The 23,215-nt window shown below is 38.3% G+C and overlaps 1 protein-coding gene across 1 annotated transcript in view; it reads left to right on the top strand.

Moving 5' to 3' along the window:
• The window catches only part of ctnna2 (catenin (cadherin-associated protein), alpha 2), a 505,838-nt gene extending 491,196 nt beyond the window's left edge, over nt 1-14,642 (top strand). Inside the window, exons 14-18 of the mRNA XM_084395004.1 lie at nt 6-119; nt 3,146-3,327; nt 4,255-4,360; nt 11,657-11,791; nt 13,680-14,642. Coding sequence (XP_084251130.1) covers nt 6-119; nt 3,146-3,327; nt 4,255-4,360; nt 11,657-11,791; nt 13,680-13,967 — 825 coding nt within the window. The 3' untranslated portion in view covers nt 13,968-14,642. The remainder of the gene's footprint in view (nt 1-5; nt 120-3,145; nt 3,328-4,254; nt 4,361-11,656; nt 11,792-13,679) is intronic.
• The last annotated feature ends 8,573 nt before the right edge of the window (nt 14,643-23,215 follow it).

The raw sequence follows: 23,215 nt of genomic DNA, 5'->3' as shown, positions 1-23,215 counted from the left end.
TTCAGACTCCAGAAGAGCTTGAAGACGACTCTGATTTTGAACAAGAAGACTATGACGCCCGTAGCCGCACCAGCGTCCAGACAGAAGATGACCAACTTATTGCTGGACAGAGCGCAAGGGTGAGTGACTCCTACGTGACACACGAACAACATCTCTGGTTCCTCCTGTCATTTCCATCAGGTTTACGCTCACAATACAAAACACTTATCACTCCGCTGAGCGTGTCTGCTGTAAATTACATCTAGTTTCAGAATAACAAGAGTGCCAGTCACTCAAGTGCATGCACACAACGTGTCTCTCACTTTTTCGAGAACGAAACATTATTTATCCTCCGCTGCGAATAATGGCGAGAGTTTTCTAGAAGCTAACAGGTTCATACATACATTCATATTTTTAAATAGGCATACTAAGTCAGCACTGCTCATATCCTTTTTGAAGAAAGCTGAAGCAAGAAAAATTATGATTAGAATTCTTTAAATACTGCAAGAAAGATAGATTTTGGTTAGGATGCTACTTTAGAGGGGAATGCCGGTTTTGGGACAGAGCCTATATACAGTATATGTTTCATATTTAAAATAGCAAGGGACACATCTAAGTTGGTGGACGAAGCAAGAGAAATGTTGATTATAATTCCTTCAATACAGCAAGTTAGTAAAGAAGTCTACTAAAATGGCAGTTTAACCAACCTTTTACCTCAGCAACCTGCTAACAGGAAACGTAATAAAAATACATTGAGTGTCACAACAAAAAAATATTGCTCAGAATTGCTAACTTTGTTGAATGTTCGTTCAGTAATAAGGTTCCATTTTAGTTAGGATGCTGCCTTAGAAGGGAATGCTCTGCAGGCAGTGATGTTGGCTTAAGGAACAGAGCCTATATATAAGCTTTAATATTTAACATAGCAAAGGATCATGTTTTATGCATCAGATGCATACATTTCCAGCAGAATCAAATGCTTTACACAAGAATAATTTTGGTCTCAGTTTTGTAAACTCTGTCTGCAGAGACTGTAGTTGTTAAAATATGATTGCAAATGAGACTTCTGGCAGTGCCCCCCTCACACACAGTGTGCGTGTGTCAGCCGGCATTTGACGGCAGAGCTCACTGGGGTTCAAGGCTTAATCCACATTAGTGTATGTGTGAATAGTGCTCAGTGGGCTGCTTATGAGACATTACAAGAATATCAGTATGTAGCCGTGGAGTACTGCTGACATTCACGCGCAAATACACACCATAACCCTGTTTGATACCAATTACTCTTGAGAATAAATTATCTTCCATGAATGAGAGGAAATTATCATTTGTATTGGAATAAAAGACTAGGCTAAAAGAAAAACTGCTGTGGAGAAGAAAAACAGGGTCATTCCTTGAGAACAGCAACCAATTGACAAAATAAAATGACCGTGGAAAAACATTTCGCTCACTAGTAAACTCAGTTCAGGAGTTCAGGCGGCGCCGTATGCGTAGATGCTGAATGTTACATTGAGTGAATGTTTTTTTGCAAATCAAATATGCGTGTCACTACTTTCATATTGATATAGTCTGTGACTTTAAGTTTTATGGATTTTGAGTTCTCATAAAAGAGAAATAAGAGCAGGCATTTGTTCACTGACTCACTTTCAGACACACACATATACACACTGCTCTATCTCTTTGCTCCATGATAGGATAACATTGCTGATAGGTCAGCCATAAAATTGAACTCCTGTATCTAGGCCACTTTATTTCAAATGAGAAAAATTAAAAAGCTTTTTTGAGGGATTTCTAATCCAGAAGCACACACACATGCGTGTGCAGACGTTCGCCACACAATATGAGTGTGTTGAATGAATCGGCACCGGTGCGTATGGGGAAGGATTTGTTGGAGCATTAAGCTGCCTGCACCCTCTCTTGTTATCGGTTAGGAGCCAGAGAGATTTGGGATAAGTGAATTCTGAGCAAGGCAAGAGGAAGAAATAGGCTCTCCCCCCTTCTATTCACCTTCTTTCCATACATCACATCCACTTTTAAGACCAGAGGAGTTGGGATTAACCATGCAGCAGCATATTAATGCTGATTGGCTGCTTCAAAGACACACAAAGAGAGCTGATTGGCTCCTGGGATGGGTATGTTTCTGATTGGATGCACAGGTGGTAAAACAGTGCAGTAGTAACTTCCAAGCTAAAACGAGACAACCTTAAATTTAAATAAAGACCTTTAAATAAGCTTTAGTTATAACCAAGCAAAAACTTCGTTACAGTCCTTTCGACCGCTCTTGCAGATCCCATCCGATAGGCTTGTGGGATATCAAAGGCAGTGATAGATACATTTATGCTGTACAGAAAAGAAAAAAAAGATATATTTTATATTTTATTCGGACACAGTCACCGTTGCATCAGCCCTCCATTTGAAATGCCCAGGAGTGTGCGCTATCTGAAAAAGAAATAATTTTCATCTTTTAATAGCATTTTCTCTGAGGACTTCTTTTCTTTTTAGTGTGTAATTGCTTGTTAAATAAACAAGCAAAAAGCTACAAATCTTAAATGAGCAGCTGGCTCTTAATTAGCTCTTATGTTATGACATCCTTTGGCTATGATGGCGTATTGCCACTTATAAATTCAGACAAAACTGCGGAAAAGATTTCTGACTTGTCACACTACAAATTCAGACTTGTACGGCACCATCTTACGGTGATCACGCACTTAAAGGCATTCAGAGTCTCCTGCCATGGTCCGGTCCGTCTGCTCCAACAGAACGTTGAACAAATGCATAATTCATTGACTGGTGTAAGAAGTGAGGTAATTATACATTTATCTCACAAATAATACTGCGCCTTAACGGTTCCTGTGACCTTGCAAAGAGATTAATACCCTTTTGGACAGGCTCAGAATCGCTACGGAGCGAGAATTTATTCCTTGACAAGAAGAGGGGGAAAGAAAAGAGGATGGATTTTCTCTTTATGAGCATGAGATGTCATGGGGTTTATGATTAAGTGTTAAGTTTCAAAACCTTATACAGAGGTATTTCAGTGGGGTTAAACAAAGTCAACCTAAATGGATGGTACTTTCTTCACAAACTTTTAACAAGAAACAAGGGCACATGTTTGCACAATTGCAAAATGTGTGTAACTGATCTTTATTTTGTGTCATATCGCTACCCCTCATAGGCTATCATGGCTCAGCTGCCCCAGGAAGAGAAGGCCAAGATTGCCGAACAGGTGGAGAGCTTCAGGCAGGAAAAGAGCAAGCTGGACGCAGAGGTCGCCAAGTGGGATGACAATGGAAACGATATCATCGTGCTGGCCAAGCAGATGTGTATGATCATGATGGAGATGACCGACTTCACCAGGTACATCAATCCACATGTCAGCAATGAGAATGCTGGAAATAGTTAAGAGATAACGTCAAGCCAAAGGGTCTCATTTCAACCGGGGTTTATTTTGTGATAATATCGGTACATTATCCTACAAATAAATGCATTACATTGAAATATTAACACTTTCCCCGCCATTGACGGAATTTTCACTGTTAGAAGGTAGGGGGCGCTATTACGCATCTTCTGAAAGAGTATATTATCTCCTGATCAAAACGCAGGCAAAAAAGAAGCAGAAACAAGCGATAGCATATGTAAAATAACATGATTTTCAACATTAAACAGCTTAGACATCAAAACTGCCAAATGTTACTGAATGAAATGTCAACCCAGGACGAGCTATAGGACTGTGCGAGCGTGTGTTAGGTGTGTTGATGGACTCGATTTACCCCATCTAAGTAGTCTTTGACAAAAACATGATTTTCTCAGCTTTTTGCTCAAAATGTTGCTTTTTTATGAAACGTACCCACATGTAAATGTTGCTAAAACTAAAAAAAGCTAAAAAAAAAAAATGTGTTTGTTTGTTTGTTTACAAGCAGAGGGTCAGTTCTTTATTTTTATATATTGCATGTTCAGATATTCATACAACAAAATATTCTGGCGGCCATTAAACTTTTGTGAAAATGATCAAAAATGCATTAAAAACAACACTGTCAGGGAAAGAGTTAAGAACAATGATCAAATATACATTTTGTACTGTAGGTCATTATACAAAAATATTTGATCAGAATGAAGCCACGTGAAAGAGTATTATTTATTATTTAGGTTACTTGCTTTTGCTGCTTCAAATCTGTTAACGTGTGTGGTGGGCTTGCTTGCTTTCATGCCCTGTGCAGTTTGCTTTCTGCCTGTTGTGAGGAATCAGCTAATGGAGTTACAATCTGGGTTTTTGTGTTACCACAGGGGCAAAGGCCCTTTGAAGAATTCCTCTGACGTCATCAATGCCGCAAAGAAAATCGCAGAGGCCGGATCCAGAATGGACAAGCTCGCCCGTGCCGTGGCTGACCAGGTCAGAATACCCTTTTATTCCCCATTTGTCTGTGAGATCAAAGCCCAGGGTTGTGTTTAAAATAATGAGCTCCTATGAGGTGTTGAATTTATTATTAGATGAGCACCATCTTCAGAACCTGCTGACTGACACTTTTTAACGTTTAATCAACTGTGCCCCTTGTGAAGTAAAGAAAAGCTAAGGATATGCTTATGAGTCTTGATGGCAGCTACTATACCATGCACTGTCTTTGCTTGTTCCTGCTACTGTATTTAGTGCATTTTCATGTTCTCATGAAATATTATGCACTATTTTTTTTTTTTTTTTGATGGAAGTCATACACGTTAGTGTTATTTGCTCATATGGTTGATTTGAAAATAGATTCTTGGCTACCTTGTGCCAATGAAAAACTGGCAATTTATTAAGAACTGTTCCAGATTATCCATTCTCTTGATGTGGACAGCTGCAGGAAGCCAGTGGAGTGAGAATAAGAGATGTGTGACATGGGCCCTCATTGGCTGATTGAAGAGCAGATACGTTGTCGTTTTCTGGATCATCTGCAGACTCTCAGAAAAAAAAAAAGGAAAAAAAAATGGTACAAAAGGTACTAATATGCACCCTTTAGGGGTAAATAGGGTTCAAAGGCATACATTTTGAAAGATTACCTCCCCATTGATACAGTGCTATGCATAAGTTTAGACACCCATGCTAAAGTTGACTAAAAAGAGGAATAAAAAAATCATCTTTTGGAAATTGAACTAAATGCCTTAATTAAAAAAAAAAAAGGAAAAATCCAACCTTTAAGGACACCAATTTTCTTTGTGAATGAATAATGTATCGTAAATAAATAAATGTTCTTCCTTAAAATACAGGGTGCATAAGTCTGGACACCCCTATGTTAAATTCCCATAGAGGCAGGCAGATTTGTATTTTTAAAGGCCAGTTACTTCATGGATCCAGGATACTATGCATCCTGATAAAGTTCCCTTGGCCTTTGGAATTAAAATAGCCCCACATCATCACATAGCCTTCACCATACCTAGAGATTGGCATGGTTTTATTTCAGTTAGCCTAATAGCTGGTTTGATTTGCATTGAGAGATGATCTTATGGAAAGTACTCCATGCAATTTACCATTAAATGCAACAAAATAAACATATACATGGTTTTATAAGCCTACCGTAACTTACACAAATGCGTACATATACTGTGACAGCTATAATTTAATGGTAGCCTGACGTCGTCATACTCAGACTCTAGTCAGAATGTGAGTCTGATACTGCTCCATTGGGCTGTGATTATGGGGCGTATTTCAACCGAACCAGGAAAGAAAATGCCTCTGCACTCAATTGGATAGACCTACAACCAATCAGAGCAACGGAGTAAGTGACGTAAGTTTTTCATTCATGTTTCCGATCGACAAATGCCTTGATCTTTCTCTGTTCCTCTTTTAAAATGAATGCGCTGTCGATATCTTCTATAACAGACGCGATGGCGGAATCTACACATGATGTTTCATAAACAGAGTTCAGGAGAAGCACGTTCAAATAATCAATCCAATCAACTTGTCATCAAACTATTACCATGTCTACCATCAGCATGAGAGGAAGCATATATTTATTCACTCTGTCAACTCACCTAACATTCCTTGACAGTTTTCAGCATCCCTCCACTCACTCTCGGCTTGTTCTTCTACAGCCTGGAAAACGGGGGGAGTAGGCTACTTTGGGTTCGGGCCGAATACCGAGCCCGGAGCCCACTCCTCGGACAGCACACCAAATATGCATTTATTCTATCTGACTTATTTGTAAGTGTGAAATCTCAATTCACCAGCGGCAATCATCTTTGTTGTAAACTAATTCAACCTAAGCGCTCTTTGGTGACGTGGATGATTACGTTACTGTTGATCATCTGTCCATCATCGTATAAAGCCCGCCCTGACAATTTGATTGGTCCGAACAGTTTTTGTTCAGGCATAATAGCTCCTCAACGGATCAAGTCCAGACCGAACTTCCCGACCTAAAAATTGTGTGGCTAAGTTCGGCTGGCATCCAGGCTAATTTAATGGCCAAATAAATGCACAACCATTAGGATTTTTACGCCATTGAAATCATATATGAACCCGCTATAATACTTTTGAGGCTTATTTTGTGGTGTTTTAATAAGCAGTTAGATCGGTTATATTTAAGGAGCTTCAAAGACCAGTTATACTCACTGTGTAGATGAATCGTTGTGTTGTGTTGGAGACTCGAGGGTCTATGGAAGAAAACTGTAGAAACTGTACAACTCTCATATGCTAAACTGTACAACTCTTACAAAGCAAAAACAAACACTTATTTATGATTTGTGAGATCTCACAACTTAAAGCCGTCACTGGAGATCTAAGCAAGGTGTCTTTTCATAGGATAAGGACATGTAATCTCATGAATAATTATGAGACACAGGTGAATCATTGATGTACTACAGGTGTAAAAAAAAATAATAATAACTAACATGAAGACAAATTTAAACCCGGAAGATCAAAAAAGCATACAATTAGGTAGATTTGTCTCCTACAATTAAATCTAATGGATGGTAACAATGTCTTATATTATGTGCAATACACATACCTCTGTTAAAAGCTCAGAAAATGTAGTTTTTTAAACGTTCTAAAATGTGAAATTGTTGAAAATGAGCAAACTTTTCAGCCACCCAGCCTACTTGGGCGAGAAGTGTGGAAGAGGACAAAGTTGGTAGTGAAGGAGTTGAATGGTTGGTTTTGGTGATCCATGTTTCAGTTGAAGGCAAAATACTGCGTTTTGACTGACTGGAAAAAAAAACAGGGATGAACTCAACTTTGTTGCTGGCCAACTGACAGGCCATGATGTGTAACAACCAAGAGAACACAGGTAACCAGTGGTGCAATTGTTTTGTGTGCAGACATGTTTAGACTTGCACCTGTGATATACTACAGGGAAGTAGAGAGAGAACATGGTAAGAACATGACAGGAAACAAGAGAGTATTAAGAGAGAAAAGAAAGGAAGACTTAGCCTAGCATGCTGCGTGTTGTCGCTGCTTGTCGTTCACTCCACTGTTGCACAGGTAGAGTCACAGGTTTTTACACAAGCTTGGTCTTCATGCAATGAGGGATGACGCTACAGTGATGGCTGCTCAGTAAGAACTCGTTCACTGATTACTTCACTTGACTCCACCTCCTTAATTAACTTCTACTTCAAAAGGACTGCTCTATACTAACAACTAATTAGCCAATCTTACCGTAGAAAAAATCTACTCACTTTACCTAATATCCTTAATCAAAGACACATCCTTAATGATATCTTCCAGACACATACATATGTTGGTGGGGAAACCACAGCACAAAACCAGGGTCTTCAGGATTGCTACATATGGTTCATTTTTACATGCCAGGGCTGAGCAACTCTCTGCCCATAGAGATCCACATTTCCTGCAGAGAGTGAGTAGAAAGTGTACATTACCATATTGCTCTGGCCAAAGTGACTTGAATGCATCTGACGTCCTACTGGGGTACCATTTTGTACCCCCCATAATTACAACTTCACAATTAATTAACACAAACTTCACAGGACGACTAGGGAACACACCATTGGCTCTAATAATACACACCTGAACAAGCTAATCTGAAAGCTACAGGCAGTTGTATTTGATATGGGATGGAGCTAAACTCTGCAAGAAAATGGACCTTGAGGGCCAGAGTTGCCCAGCCCTGTTCTAAGAGCTAAACTTGGTAACACTTTTTTTTTTTTTAAGATGACATAGATACACATTACTACATGTACTTACTATAGTAATAACAGTAAATTATGCATAATTTTAACTAACCCTAAACCAAACCCTAATCTAACTTAAGCACATGTAGTTAATTAATATTACTCAGGAGTAATTTGAGTGAGTACAATGTAACTACGTCACTTTAAAATAAAGTGTAACCCTAAACTTTTTGGAGATTGGTCATCCAGGAGCATTGAACACCCCTGAGCTATATGTAATAAACTGCATCAACTTGACCAGTCTTGTAAACCTCGTTAGAGACATATTTCCTTAAATTGACACTAGCGCATTCATTGTCAAAAGGGTTCTGCATAATAGGAATTATCCTTTTGTTGTCATCAACACTGGGACACTGATCTAAAAGATATGAGAAGCCTGAAACCTGCTGTGTCACCACTGGCCAGGCCTCGTGTTGTTTTTGTTGTTTTCTTGCAGTATTTTTCTCTTAGATAAAGGGAGAATAGTGAGGGGGAACCTGATCAAATTGCTGATCAGTGTGTAATCCGAGTATACAAGCACATCGGAGATGGCCAGACAGTTCCTGCTTTCCAGAACACCCCTCCCTTTAGGTCAATGTGTTCCTCCCATAGCAGCAATCCATTCTCCCTACTACCAAATCTAACACACGCATGCTGTGTGTATATTAGGTAGTCTGAACAGGTGGCTCAACTTGTCCCTTATCAAACCCACTAACACAGTATTTACATCTAATGGCCATCTGGGGTTCTCAGGACGCATCAAGGGACCGCATTCATTTCAGAAAGAATCTCTGAGTAGGCGGTGTTAAACAGAACCGGGTGCTCAATAATCAAGCTGCTCCCCAATGCTGGAAAAGACTAAACAATTTAGAAACAAAAGCCATCAAAGGGTATGCTTTATTTTATGTATATAGTGCGATGAATGGTTTGGTGCACGATGAGGTACATGTAAAATGATAGAATATCTTACAGCTGTGATTGTCAAAAAACAGTGCTAATTAAAAGTAATCAAATATGCATTTTATTGCAAGTTTCTGTCTAATTTGATTACATTCTACCAAATGACAGATTAACTAACATGGACTGGACATGGACACAACTGAAAAGAATGCGACCCTGACTACACATAATTAGTCAAATTCAATGTCAATTTGTTGGGAAAATGTAATTATTGGCCACATTGCTGATATTAATCGATTTAAATGATTTTAAGACCGTTTCATTTACTTTTTTGTAAACAATTTTGTTGGGTTGCAAAACCACTGCCGTAGAGGGCTGCCAGAGGTGCGTTTCCCGAGCCCGATCTCCCAGGAAAACGTACAAATTCTACGAGGTGGCTTATTCGTACGAATTCATACGACCTGACTCGTACGAATTAGTACAATTTTTGCAAAATCGTACATATTTTACGAATTGGCCAATTCGTATGAATTCATACGAATGACCTACCCCTGACCCCGCCCCTAAACCTACCCATCACGTGGGTTTAGACAAATCGTACAAATTCGTACGAGTGAGGTCGTACGAATTAGTACGAATTAGCCAACTTTTTATCATTCGTACGAATTCGTACGAATTGGTCGTGAGATAGCGTTGGTTTCCCGAAAGCATCGTTAGTCAACTATGGTCGCAAGTTCCGTTGTTATCAGCTTAGTTCAACGATTTGGTGTTTCCCGAAACCATCGTTCCAACGAACGTTCGCAAACAGCATCGCAAACTTGTGTGGTTGGAACGACAGCTCTCGAGCTGTGGTTAGAAGCATAGTTTCTAGTTTACATGAGAAGCAGACTGAATAAATCCTTATCTTTAGCAAAATAAGCAAACTGACATTCAGTACAACCCGTGTTATTTATTTAGAATACATACAAATGTAATTTACATCTTTTAGTTTGTCAAGAGATTTAAAGCACCGTTTTTGAAGACTACGCAATGTGCGAACGTGCTCTACTATGTAAGAACGAGCCAAATATTGAGTCTGGTAATAAAGCAAAATAACTGAGAAAAATTAGAAATAGTCTTCAGATGCCATGTCTGTAACTTATATGACAAAATCTAGCGTTAATTCGATCTCAAACAGATTCATTAAAATAAGTTATTAGTCCACCACGTGCGAGACGTCATAAACCAACGTGGTTGAACGATACTTTGCGACAATACGGTTTAGGGAAACAGTCGTGACTAGCTAGTTGATTTCTCCAACGATGCATCGTACTATGGTAGTTAAGCAGCGAGCTATATAGTTGTACGGGAAACGCACCCCTGGTTGGGTTGCATTGGTGAATGTGGTCATGACAGCAGTCAGACCTCCTCAGAAACACATTCTTACAACTTCTCTAACTGCTGCACTTGACATCGCAGACCTAAAGCTGCTGGGCCCTGGAGGCGATTTTTTTTTTTTTCATTTCCCCCTTGCCATGCCCCAGCACAGCGAGAGGTTGCTTCCTGCAGAGAGACACTTGAACGCTAAACGCTAACGACGTTACAGCTGCTCAGCCGTGTCAAAGATAAAGCAGATTCAACAGTTATTAAATGTATGTCATCAGTCTTTTTCACTCAAAGTTCATGGAAAGCTAGGGGAGAAAAAAACGATATAACAACTTCTGACAGGGCTTATTGCTATTAAGAGTAAACCGCTGTGTCTTAGCATGCAAGGTGCTGTGTGTTAAATTATTTATCCAAAAAATCATTACGTTAAATGGGACATGCTAATATATTACTTCAAAGGGGAGACAGAAACAGCACACAAAATAGGAGCCATTCTTACATATAAATGCAGAAGATGGACATTGGTAGATTGAAACTATAGGTAACCATTCTGCTATTGACAGCAGTAATGGTGAATTAATATGACTGCTCAAATTAAAGTTTTGATGTCTCTGAGAAGATAAAATGCTACAGATCAGATCTCCAGATAAATATACTTGTCGGACAGGAGTATGCTGATAAATTTAGGATATGTGTGCTTTCAAATAGTTATCAGTGAAAGTCAGTTAAATCATGTGAACAGAAGCAAATAATGAATAATTCCAAAGTCCTGGCTTTTGAATATTGAGTAGTTTGTGACTGCAGGACGGTTACCCAGCAACATCATCATGACATAATTAATATTCAAGAGATAAGCAATCGCTGTGTCATGAAATCAGAAAGTCCATGCACCCCTCTCCACTGGCTTCAAAACATTTCAAGGAAATGAAGGAAGTTTTAATTTACTGTGATATGGGCTGGTGTCCATTTATACAATGTTTATTCAAACCCTCAGGGGTAAAAAGTTCTTTCTATTTCATGTTGCTTGTTTACTCTTGTGCTGTAGATTTATGTGTACAGTGTTCCTATTAACAAAATAAACAATTGTGATGATAACTGGAGATTTACGAACAAGTCTACCGCAGGCTTTAGCCAATATGTGATGATGACAAACCCCTGAGTCATCTTCAAGATGGAACTAATTTCATCTTCAGTCATCATCGCTTTACCACCCTCCCCACATATTTGCTCTACACAGTGAATATGTAAAGGTCAAGTCTCTGCTATGTATTCCCATCTCTTTTAGTGTCCGGACTCAGCCTGTAAGCAGGACTTATTGGCATACCTCCAGAGAATCGCCCTCTACTGCCACCAGCTCAACATCTGCAGCAAGGTCAAGGCTGAGGTTCAGAACCTGGGAGGAGAACTCATTGTTTCAGGGGTAAGATGATTCTGGCCATACATGCTATTTAATTAAGTATGTACATGAGGTTTGCAGTGTTTCAGGATGTAGGTTATATTTTAACATTCTGTATGTATTATTAAATGTTGTATTTATATATATAAAAAAATGGCACAGAGCCTGATGTCTAATTACAACCATTTTGTGTGCTGAAAATGTGATCGTGGCTTTAGTCTGACTAAAATTATACCAGTCTGTTTTTTGTGAAGTCGGACTAAACATTGTACCTACATAATGGGTTTTGTCCAGCATCTACATGTTAACCGGACAACAAGTGGTCTCAGAGTTATGTGCTTGCTCCAAAACAGCTGTGAAGCACCATGCATATTTTGGACAACTAGTTGAAGACTGTAGCTCAATTATGCAAAAACCCATCATAGCTCATTTATAACCATGTAAACATCCCATTCTGTTTCACATCCTTTTTATTTTATTATTATAATGTTTTATAAATGCAATGCATTGACTCAAACCAGTTCATAAATAGTTAAGGTGAGAGACTACAGGTGAATAGGGTCAAAGTTTAAAATAATAGATATCACCATGAAACTTCCTCAGTTGATTACTTACACAAGTATATAAAACAAATGTATTACAAGTTTTTGAAATTTGTATGTTTAAGTATGCAAATTAGGCATTATCTCATTAAATATGCACAATTTTGCATATATTTTCGGTAGATAGATCTGAACATATGATAAAGCCAGGTGCAAAATTATTTTTTCATTTTGTTTACACACAAGATGAAAAATACATTTCAGAGGGATTTCAGGATATATGCTTTCATTACCTAGAAAATCAAAATATACTGTCCATAGCCTTAAAAAAATCGATTTTCGCCATATTTTTTTGATTAAAATGTCACATAAATCAGGCTAGGAATGATTTATTAACAAAACCCTCTGAAAATATCTTCAGAATACTGCTAAGTGTATAACTGGAAAGTTTGGTGTACATAGGTGCTACATATATTTGTACTTGAGAATGACAAAAAAACTCATTTTGAGAAAACGGCATTTAAAGATTTTAATAGCTCTAAATGAGATTTCGTCATTAGCTTTAAATTCCCCTTTGGACATTCACGATTGGTTACTGATAGCAAGGAAATGCCCATATTTGGGTTACATAGCGTTGTGCAGGAGACTCAGAGCTTTACAACAATACCGATCATGACAGACTTCGGTAAACAGTCGCGTTGGAATGCTAATTTCTTGGTAAATTCGGGAGAAACTCACTACCGCAAGTAAAGAAAATGTAATAAAATAAACATCTTAATGTATACGTTTTCTTTATAGCAGCTTGAAAGAACACATATTGAAGGAGCAAACTAGCCCAAAATCTCAAAACTGACCACTGCATTAAAAAAATCTATGTTTTTGCCTACTATCTCTCGCCTTAATTCCATACATAGCCATATTACAATCATGACAACTCTCTGGATATTTTTAGCATGTTAATGGTTATAAAAATGTATTTGGTATTGGTGGACTACATCTGCTACACATGTTACTGTTGCAGAGCAATTATGGACCAATATATACTCTGCTGTGAGCATGTAAGATATGCTGCTGCTGCATGAATAGACACAAACATCTTGTAGCAGTTCTAGACAGGTGGAGCTGGGGGAGGTGGAGGGTTTCAGAGCATCTCTGATAGCACACTGCAGGACTAAGTTTCAGTGAACATTGGACCAGACTATTTAAACGTTGAGCAAGCAATATCACTGACTGCAGAATCAGCAGAGGCCAATCATGAAGTAAATTATGTAACGGACCTATCCGTCTGCGGCAGGTTTCATGACAGAACAACAGTTCACTAAATACAGGCACTAATCTGAATGTTCTCTTCCCCATTGTCCCGTATTCAGCTGGACAGTGCTACATCCCTCATCCAGGCAGCCAAGAACTTGATGAATGCCGTGGTCCTCACGGTCAAGGCCTCCTATGTAGCTTCCACCAAGTACCAGAAGGTTTACGGCACAGCAGCAGTCAATTCCCCTGTGGTTTCCTGGCGTATGAAGGCCCCAGAGAAGAAACCCCTGGTGAAGAGAGAGAAACCGGAGGAGTGCCAGACCCGTGTCAGGCGAGGCTCGCAGAAGAAACACATCTCCCCCGTCCAAGCCCTCAGTGAATTCAAGGCCATGGACTCCTTTTAACTCTGCGCCACAGATGCCCAAAACTCCTCCTTGTCCTCCTCCTCTCTTGATTTTTTTCTCCTCGCCTTGTTACGGCTTATTTTCTTGGAGCTGTATCTTGTTCCATGCAGCGACGTGTGTGTATGTGCCCAGTAAATGTCTGTGAGTTGGAGGGTTTGGCCACCCCATCCTCTTCAAACCAAATTTCGCTGTAAATGAGAAACACTCATAAAGGAGACTTTACAGTGTGAGCTGCGGTACTTGCAATTCATGTGGTGTTCATTCTCGCTGACTGGCCATATATACACAGAGATATTAAAGAATATAATCTATGGTATAGTAGTGTCAGCCCTAACCGAGGCAGAGGTGCTGCTTTCCTTCCTAATGATTATTATGTTATTTTTTTTATGATTATTATTTAAAATGAAAATGACCCATAGTATTTACATAAGTAGGAATAACTTATGTTGAAGCATTTTTCTTCCTTCTTCCCATTTACCCATATGGTGACCTAATGCACTAGTTTTTCCATTTAAAATCCATTTCTTTAATTATATTACTGTATCACTAACCATGGCAGCCAGGTTTGCTATAGTATTACATTTAGAAAAGGACTAGTTGTGTGGTTTGCTCAGAGACTAGTAGAATCCTGCATACCTTTATAGCCCTGATTCTCTAATAAACCTTGCAACTGTGTGTGCCGAGTCGAGTTATTTTCCTATCTGTTCCCTTCAACTACATGTTTTAGCAAACGTACCAGTCCCTGATGTACTAAATTTAATGGTGCAAACACATTTTCTAATTAATGAATACTTACTGTGTGTTTGACATGCAATATCTTCTATCAAGCTCATATCCATCACCAAACAAGTTTTGTGTTTGTCACACACGGTGTTCTGAAATTGCTTATCTGTGTCCATACACATTTTTGGTGAACAACGTAATCACAAATAAAGTTTGCTGTTGTTGGCAAACTTCGAGATGGAAAATAAGGCCGGTTTTAATGATTCAGTCTGACTGAACACTAAGTATTTAGTATTAAAAATAAGTCGCATGAAATGAAAACCCATCCTTTTTCTAAATGTATATTATGGAACTTGTGAACAATTTCCATTGTGCATATGCCTCTTTTTTTCTGTGAAAACAACAGGACTACCCTCACAAAAACTAAGTTTATTCAAGTGTGGTATTAGTATACTTCTTTTAAACTAAAAATGAGAAAGTATACTTTGTCTACTTTTTATCTTCTTCTCAGAACTATGCTTAAAATTACACAGACTTTTCTGTCAGTATAAGTCAAGTATACTTCAAATAGTATATTTGGCCTATACTACTTAATCTTTTGATAGAGATAATTAAAACTTAAAACTACAATTAAGTATTCTGAGTATACTTGGCTTGTAGTTATGTTTACTCTGAGTAGCATATTAAACACTTTTTTTTTTCACATCGTTTTACATTGTCTAATAAACTTGCATTGTTTTAAAGTATTGATTTATAAAGGAAACTCTTGATTCTGAGTATGTGGGTTTTTGTGTAGTCCACTGGTAGTGTAGATATGAATTTACTTCAAATCTACATAAAGTACAGTTAAAGGTATATTTCAAGTATAAAAACTAATAACTAAATAGGAACGTAGTAGGCTAGTATACTTAAAGTGCAAAAATAATGCATATAGTGAGCTACAGTATTAGTTTGATGATAAGTTCACAAAGAAAACAGTAGTTTACTGAGAGTATGTTTCAAAGTGTTTGAAACTATCAGTATCATTTAAGTATACCACTGCTACTTATAAGTATACTTTTATACACTAAAAAGCGGGCCAATTTAGTCCCAAGCAGTATTGAAATATCTGAAAACATCTGTTGCCATCTTTGTTTTATTACAACTTTAAATCACAGAAGAAAAATAAAAAAAGCTCTTCAAAAAATATAATGAATGAATGAATGAATGAATGAAAAACAGACTTTTTAAAAAGTCTGTACAAAACATATGTAATTATATTAGGTCTGACAGTTTGGAGTGGGTGTCTCAAAAAGGTCCACAGTGTTCCTTTTATGTAATTATCTCAGGGTTACATTTTGCTGACCAGGACGAGAGAAACAAGCCTCCGGCTCAGAGTCCAACCCTTGTTAACAGGATTTTTTTTTTTTAATGACAAAAAGGTAAGTACATCAATGCCACACTGTGACCCCCTCCTGACTTCATGTGTGCTGAAGATTCTCTGCCATTTCTCTGGTTTTAATACAGTGACCTTTGCCTAATGAAAGGATTAGCTGCAAAACTGCTGTGCCAATATCTGCCATTTAGATTAATTAAGGCCACCACTTATGTCACAATATACAACATGAATACTTTGAAACATTGTTCTGTGTTCAAACAGGCATCAGATACAGCATACACCACATAAATCTAGGAGGTGAAGAGTGTAATTTTTGGCATCACCACAAGAAAAAAGATTCAGTTATGGTGCCACCTATCATAATGACTCAAGAGCTAGACCTCTGAACATGATGTTTTCACTCTGATTGGCTGATTGCACTGCAAGAACAAACAGTCCCACACTGTTCACTAGTGGCTAAACTGAAACTTCAAAAGCAGCTGTCAGAAAAAATAAGTTCATGTCAGGCTTTTAAGAGCCCTCCCAAAAAGAAAGTATTTACAATAGTGGTAAGAGTAAACAATGCATTAAAAATGCATTACTAGTATCTCTCAGGACTTATTTGTGCAATTATACTGCTACAAGTGTGACTGAATTGCTTTCATGGCCAAGGACCACCTAAGAGGACATCTGACTGACATGTCAAGCAAGCAATCACACTTTGTTTTGTTCAGCGTCATGTTTAGGGGCATGAAAATGGAAAATCAATGTGTCCACCAAAAACAGACATGCATCTAATAAATTATTCATTCAAGAAAGTTGTACAAGTTTACTGTAACAATGGGGCTGTGAACTTTACATGCTTTTGAAAATCCAGCATTTAATTGATCCGATAAGCGCATATTGTCACAGTTGTAAACAAGACAGCTTTTTTTTTCCATTACGGGGTTTGGCAAAATATGTTGTTGTTGTTGTTTTGTTTTTGTTTTTTTTCAGAACCAGGCCAGTTGTGTCCCCATGTTGCAATGGGACTGAGGAATTATTTCAACATCAAAAAAGGGAACACTTAACCTTTAACTCTTCAACTGAAATATAATTATACATGAGGGTCAGATAGTGGTTTCAGATGAGATAGTATTCAGGCTTTAGTTCACCTAAACACTGGATAAGAACAAAAGCAGAATGAAGATCATTTCAATCAGATTCATGCACGCTAAATGGCAGTACTTGAATGAGCTTCAGGCCATGATAATTCTCTTTAAAGCATTGCCATCTCATACAAAAGGAATTTTTGAATATGCTGTTGCATATTTAATGGCCAACTTGTTTCACAGATGTTTCTCCAGACATCCGTACCTCATAAGAGTGATTCAATTACTATTTCATCAAATCACTCACATGTTTTGTTTTTATAATACAATATGCAGCTCGTAGCAAAGCTTTGATGTTCAAATGAACTGCACTGTACCTACAAGTACAAGTAGAGCCCTGTATAATGTAGACGTCTTACGACATCACACACGTTTAAGGGAAACGTAACACCGGGTATTGCATTAATATCTCAGTCCAACATCTAAAAATGGAGGCCAGGCCAAATCTCAAGGCTGTTTAAGAGTCTTCCCATATTCCCTTCACAAAATAAATTTCTATACAAGCTCCAGTGCACTACTTTACTGAATCTCCCTTTTTAACATTTTAAGGGCAACCATTAAAAATACCCAAGCTGTGAGAAAAGCAGTGCTCCCAGTGTCTTCTGACAAAATGAGCCTCGGTCAAACTGCAAATAATAAGCCCGGAAGCCGTGAGAAGCAGTTACCTAAATTATTATTACCATGATTGGAGGGAAAATCAGGATGAAAGATATACTGTACCACAATCTGAGCACCATGGACCTGACATTTACAGACCTGTGATTGGCCACAGCATGAAGTCCTCTTTTTAAAACTGAGTACTAATGCCACTAAACACACAAAAGAAGTGGAACATACAGTTCTCACAGGCTCAGGAAGTTCAACTCAACCACAATTCTGGCTGGCAAGTCCTTGAAACAACTAGAAGAACCATTCTTCTCCCGCTGTGGACTCCAGTGCCAACTGAGAACCATGTCACGACTTTTCTTTGTTTTCTTTGCTTTCAACTTATTGGTAAAAAAATGTCCTTGGCCACCCATTTTAGTAAGCAGTTATTTTGAGCACATCCTCAAAAGTCTGGTTTAAACATGTTTCTGTTCTCAGGTGAATGTTTGTTAATGCATTTGCTCAGTTTATTTCAGGAAATGTTATTTTAATTTCTGTAATGATGCTTTCTCATATGGAAAAGAGTGCTTTCACAAAGATGTTGACTGCGTTTCCATTATGTCTTGAGAGTTACTGGTAATAATTCATATTCTTGTGATTTTACTTGATGCATCACACACTTTCCATTTTGACATTGGGAAAATTATGTTTAAAAAATACGTCATTAATAAACACAACAACATATAATGAGGATTTTTTTATGGGTCACCCATCTTGGTTTTAACATCACACTCTAAATGGGTTAAAATGGCTTTTAAAGAGACCATATGGATATACCATGCCTTAGAGCTGCTAGTTCTGTAATTAAAGTTGCTTGGAAATGGTGTTATAGCATCCCATGACCTTACATACATATGCAAAGTTAATATAATGATTCAAACAGAAATAACATTTCTTCATTCATTCATTCATTCAAACCCATCTACTCAAAAGCAGTAGGACACGATTCCATTATACAGAGAGTCTATTATTTAGGTTCATTCTTGGCACCTGTGAGTGAGTTACCAGTACACACTAAAATCAACAGGTTTTTCAGGGCTGCCAGTGTACTATGAACAGAAATACAGTCTGTAAACAGCTCTGATAGCTTCTCAGTTCCTGAGCGGATGCGCCGCCACTAGATTACAGCCTTGTATTTGTGGCGATGATATATTCTCATAAATTAGATACAAGGCTTCTTATCAGAATGTCATTTATTTCCTGTCTTATCACTCTTATTGAAACCTATTCTTAGGGGAGCTTTACATTCAAGTCCATTAGTAAAACAACCTATCGGGGTAAAGATAAAGGTCAGCGTCAATTACTATATCAAGGCCTCATTCATTTTGCATTAAACTAACATCATTTTGTGGTGGAAGAACATTAGATTCGCTGGATTCTTGACTGTATGCAGTTGGAACTGTTTCAGCTACCAAAGACATGTTGACCTTCAAATGAAGCAGATTTAACACATTGAGCAACTTACAAGTTGATGAGCAAGCTCAAAAAATTACTAAAATAACAGGAAGCCACCTAGATCACCTGGGGCTTTGTTGTGTATCAGCCATGAAAAAGACGATTTGCCACTTCACTATGGAGGACTTGTTTCATCCAATGGATGTCAAAAAGAGCCAAATTCAAATTCAATGCTTGCTGCCTGCAGATAAGGTCGGAAGCAGAGACGAGGCTTGTTAAACCGAACGCTATCTCCCGCAGAATTGAGCAAAGGATATTAAAGAACATCTATTATGAGCTTTCACAATATGCCACACATCCTGGTGTAAAGCCCTCCCTAACACACTCGCATGCTTTCATGAGGTGAGATTCAATTCTATGTGAGATGGAAACCTCAGAACAAGTGGTAGACAAATTATTTAAATACAATGGAGCAAGAATACAGCTGAGAAAATGCCTTACTATAATGTTACAAGGTGTGAGGTTGAGAAGTACGCCAAACTACCAGACATATGCAAGGAGAACGTTAAAAGATAATGCCTCAATTATATATATATATATATATATCAGTGTTGTAGTCGAGACCAGCTCACTCGAGTCCGAGTCGAGACCGAGACCAGAGAGGGTCGAGTCCGAGTCGAGACCGAGACCAGAGAGGGTCGAGTCCGAGTCGAGACCGAGACCAAAGAGAGTCGAGTCCAAGTCGAGACCGAGACCAAAAAGAGTCAAGTCCGAGTCGAGACCGAGACCAGAGAGAGTCGAGTCCGAGATGAGTCGAGACCGAGACCAGAGAGGTTGGATAACCTAAGGTTGGGTCTAAAAACCAGACCTAAAGATATCTTCAAGAATATGTAAAATATTTGGTGGTAACAATAAAATTGGCACCATACTCAAACAGTAAATCAAATATACCATGGAATCATGTACACTGTAATGGTAAAAAGGCCACATAGTAGGTGGTGTAAAGGTCATTTTATTACAATTATTACTTACAATTATTACAATCAGTAAGTGCTCTTGTCCACATAACATAAGGCAGACATTTTCAATACATAGTTGAGCTAGAGGCTCCACATCACATCTGACCAGGCTCCTGCTGCATTTGCGTGGCGCGAACGTTAGTCTCAAGTCATGCGCAGTTGCGCACAAGAAAGTCAGCAATCATTGGACGTTTCAATCAAACAACAATTTAAAGAAATATTAACATACAGTAACAATCATGAAATATTTTGAATGGGACTCGAGTGGACTCGGGAATAAGTCCGAGTCCTAATATGTTCGAGTACGAGTCAATTCCGAGTCAAAATGCACACGGGTCCATGACAAGACCGAGACCATTAAAATATGGTCTCGAGACCGAGTCCGAGACCGAGTCCGAGTCTCGAGTACACAACACTGATATATATATATATATATATATATATATATATATATATATAAAAGAGCTTGAATGCTTGTTCTGGATATTGACCAGCAGTGTAAGGACAGTGATGCACTTGATTTGAAAATGTGCACCAGTGGTACAGAAGGCCAGCTTTAATTCCACCGCATTTACCTCCATAAACTGTGAACTGTGTAGAAATTACACACTGATTTATTCACAACCCAAAAGTAATTGGACAGTCGGCAGATCTGTTGTTTCCTAGCCAGGTGTGGATCATAGCACAATTCACTGCACTACTGGCAGGTCGTTCGCCTCTTCTAATGATGGGAGAGAGGACAAGAAATGGGGAATGAGATCATAAAATGACCTGAACTGAGCGAGAACTCGCATTGCATTAGCAACATTGCCTGACTTGTCAAAGCACATGAGTCTACTGTTAAACAAAGGTTTAGGGCCCGGTTGTATGAAAGCCTTTAAGTAAAAAAAAAAACATAAGTTATAAGGTTAAGGGTATCCTTAGTCAAAATGGGTTACAATAAGAGACCTAAGGGTCCACTTAAGGAACCTTAAGACTGTCATTAAATATTCCCCCTTATTTCCCCTACTTAAAGTCCCTAAAGTCCCTTAAGTCCTTAGTAACCATTTAGCCCTTAAAAAATTAAGAGACCAAAACAAGTCCCTTAAGTCAAATGCTGAACTCGGACGTATTGGATGATTTTGTGTTAAATGAGGAGAAAGTAGTATAATGTGCATTTTTAGTGATCAAAAAATTGTTGAAATTGGGTGTTGTGAGGTTTTGCGCTCGTGTTCTCCGACTTCGTGTGCAGCCATGCACAAGCGCAAAACCTCACAACACCCACCCCCTGTCGGTGATTGGTTGGAACACTGTTTGTTTTGGTTTTGAGTGGTTGGTGAAACCAATTGTTTTTGTGTGCAGATCTCAGAGCCTTGGCTGCCTACAGAGACACGTTTTTTTGACAGCCTGCTTATGGGGCGGGCAGCTAGCGGATCGTTAGGAAAGATTAGATGAATGTGGTCATTTATGTTTGGGCCTTTTTTGGGCCTGAAATCGCTGATACAACCTTTAACATAGAGCCATAGGTAGGCGGCTGCTTGGGCCTCAAAAAAAGGCCCAAAAAAATGTAGACCTCAAAAAAAAAAAAAAAAAAAAAGAAAAGAAAAGAAAAGAAAAGAAAAGAAAAGAAAAGAAAAGAAAAGGCCCTTATCATCATGGACGCTTCAAAAGCATGGTCAATTTTATTAATATTCTTAAGAAATACATTGAAACCTTGAAGTAGTAGTTAAAATGTCCAGTTCATGGTTATCTGTCCCTACACATACACCCCCTACTTTCACAATGAAATGGACTAGTCCGTAATGGTGCGCGGCAAAAGATAAACACGCAGTGACAGAAGGACTGGGAAGTACACAAACAGAGATGAAGCGAAAAGCGAAGAAAAAAGCGAAAAAGACACCGATAAGTATTTGGCAACGCTGCCAAAGATTACAAACTTTTTTACGGCTACTGTTGGGGATACAGACAGGAACAACAGTGTCCAAAGCGTTGAACATGGCTACAGCAGCATCGGCTAGCTGTGAAGTGGCGCTAGGTGAGGATAACGTTAACACAATTACATGGATATACGTGGATATACACACTCACATGGATATAGGTGGATTTGCTTAGAGCCAAATGCATCCTCACCTCTCCCCAGTTCGCCCCTCTTACCCCCTCTCACTCACTTACTATAAATACTGTTTTGGCGTTTGTAAATGTGACGTGACAGATCCCTAGCGGCACGTGAACCGATCATCTCTACTACTGTAGCTAATAGTAAATAAACACGAATGAACAATGTTGAAAGATACAGTCCAACTTACCGAATTGTATATTCCTCATACATAATATCGATCAATCAGTGTTTTTCAGCCGCGGAAAGGGGTCAATAAAACAGCTGGAGAACAATTGTCACATAACATTTACCTCAGAAAAGCCATTTAATGACCATAATTTAGGCTATAGCATGTTTGTTGGCTAGAAAAAAAAAGAGCTATAGAGAGTATTTTGCTAAATATGTGTACTATATTACATATTTAGTATATGTTTACTTATATCATTAAATAAAGTTGCTATTATAATAAAAACACATTATGTTTAATTTGAGTTATTTTTAACCTTAAATAATACTACTACCAGTTGATAGGGCTCTCTGTATGTTTACAGCATTATGTGAGGTTTTTTTTTTTCTTGAGAAAAATTAACGCCTATCTTGTGTACCTAATATTTATCCAAATGAGTCAATATTGAATCAAATCACAAGAATTGAATTGAAATCGTGAAATTTGTGTCAAGCAATAATAAAAAAAAAAAACGTAGCTTACCAGAAATTGTACCATGTAAACATTGTAACATGTTTCTGTTTAGTTACTAAAATGTTTTGACAATCACAATACTTATTGTGATGCAATATTTTTCAGGTGTTATCTGAAACCTTATTCTCTGTTGGGTTCCATCGTAACTATTAGTTTATGTAGTGCTACACTTTGTGTGTTC

Source organism: Rutilus rutilus (assembly GCF_951802725.1).
Source record: "Rutilus rutilus genome assembly, chromosome: 2".
Classification (NCBI taxonomy): Eukaryota; Metazoa; Chordata; class Actinopteri; order Cypriniformes; family Leuciscidae; genus Rutilus; species Rutilus rutilus.
This window is presented reverse-complemented; position numbering and strand designations above follow the sequence as displayed.